The sequence below is a fragment of the Acanthisitta chloris genome, unplaced genomic scaffold, assembly GCF_000695815.1.
Source record: "Acanthisitta chloris isolate BGI_N310 unplaced genomic scaffold, ASM69581v1 scaffold2955, whole genome shotgun sequence".
NCBI classification, from domain to species: Eukaryota; Metazoa; Chordata; class Aves; order Passeriformes; family Acanthisittidae; genus Acanthisitta; species Acanthisitta chloris.
Window position 1 is genome coordinate 1,816 of NW_008675171.1, and position 1,442 is coordinate 3,257.

The window sequence follows — 1,442 nt, forward strand, 5'->3', positions numbered from 1 at the left end:
TTGCGGATCACCTCGGGGCGAGCGTCCAGCCCTCGGTGCAGCTGGCTCAGGTCATAGTCCTGGGGGAACATGAGACAAGGCTCAAGGGATGACCATGGATCCCACCACGGGGACTCAGCAGGCAGGGTCCATCTAGCACAGCCATCCCACCTGGTCCTCCTCGCCACCACCCTCCTCATCGTAATGGTAGACATTGTCCCTCATGTCATCTTCAGGTGGGAGCAGTGGCTCCTTCACCACCTTCCTCCTCCTCACAAAGAGCAGCAGCAGTAGCAGCAGGACTGCAGGCAGAGGGACAGGACAATAGGGCAGTTAGGAGAGCACAGCTCCATCCTGTCCCTGTCCATCCCCATCCCATCCATCCTGACCCACGGTACTCACTGAGCAGCGCCAGGATGCCTCCTAGGATGCCCAGGATGGCCGGGACTCCCATGCCGCCGGAGATGAACGCTCGCCGCTCGCAGTTCTTGGCTGGCCCCTCGCAGCTGCACACCTGGGCTTTCACCTGTGTGGTCTGGTCCTTGCCCATGGCGTCCCACAGCTTCAGGAAGATGCTGTACTCCCCTGGCTCCAGCTCCTTCCTCAACTTCAGCTTCACCATGTCTTGGAGAATCAGAGAATTGTTTGGGTTGGAAAAAGCCTCCAAGATTACTGAGTCCAACCATTCCCCCAGCAGGGCCAAGGTCATCACTAATCATGTCGCCAGGTGCAACATCCACATGGCTTTTAAATCCACCAGGGCCATGTCCCCGGGTGCAATATCCACATGGCTTTTAAATCCACCAGGGATGGTGACTCCACCACTGCCCTGGGCAGCCTGTTCTGATGTCTGACCACCCTTTCCATGAAAGAATTTTCCCCAATATCCAATCTAAACCTTCCCCTGGCATAGCTTGAGGCTGTTTCCTCTCAGCCTGTCCCTTGTTCTCTGGGTGCAAAGCCTGACCCCACCTGGCTGCACATCCTGTCAGGGAGTTGTAGTGTGTTTCCCGAGACTCCTTTTCTCCAGCCTGAGTCCCTGCAGTCCCTCAGCCACTCCTGATCACACTTGTGCCCCAGTTCCTTCCCCAGCTCCGGTTTGGGGACACCTTTCGCCCCAGCACAGGACTTTCCCCCATGGCAGTTCCCCAGCCTGGTGCCCACCACAGAGCTCAGCACCAGAGCAGGTGGCCCCCACCTGGATCATCCACAGTGACGGTCCAGTTGATACTGGACCCGTGGGGCAGCTCTGCCTTGAAGGGGTAGGTGTTGGGGGGCAGGTCCTTGTCGATGATGTACAATGTCTGCTCCTCAGGCTGTCTGTTGCAGATGTCAAAGCTCCGTGGCTCTGGCACAGGACCATTGTCATTCACATCCTGAAGAAGGAGGATCAGTGTCCCTGACCCAGTGGTAGCAGGCGACCCTGTGGGAGTGAGAGTCAGTGATGCACCCAGGGAGGGATC

General features: G+C 57.8%; 1 protein-coding gene across 1 annotated transcript in view; it reads right to left on the minus strand.

Moving 5' to 3' along the window:
• LOC103803068 (cadherin-1-like) overlaps positions 1–1,355 on the minus strand; it is a gene marked incomplete at its 5' end in the record, with an annotated part of 1,819 nt that extends 464 nt beyond the window's left edge. The window contains 4 exons of the mRNA XM_009075605.1: positions 5–59; positions 151–281; positions 382–603; positions 1,178–1,355. Coding sequence (XP_009073853.1) covers positions 5–59; positions 151–281; positions 382–603; positions 1,178–1,355 — 586 coding nt within the window. The remainder of the gene's footprint in view (positions 1–4; positions 60–150; positions 282–381; positions 604–1,177) is intronic.
• Between the last annotated feature and the right edge of the window lie 87 nt (positions 1,356–1,442).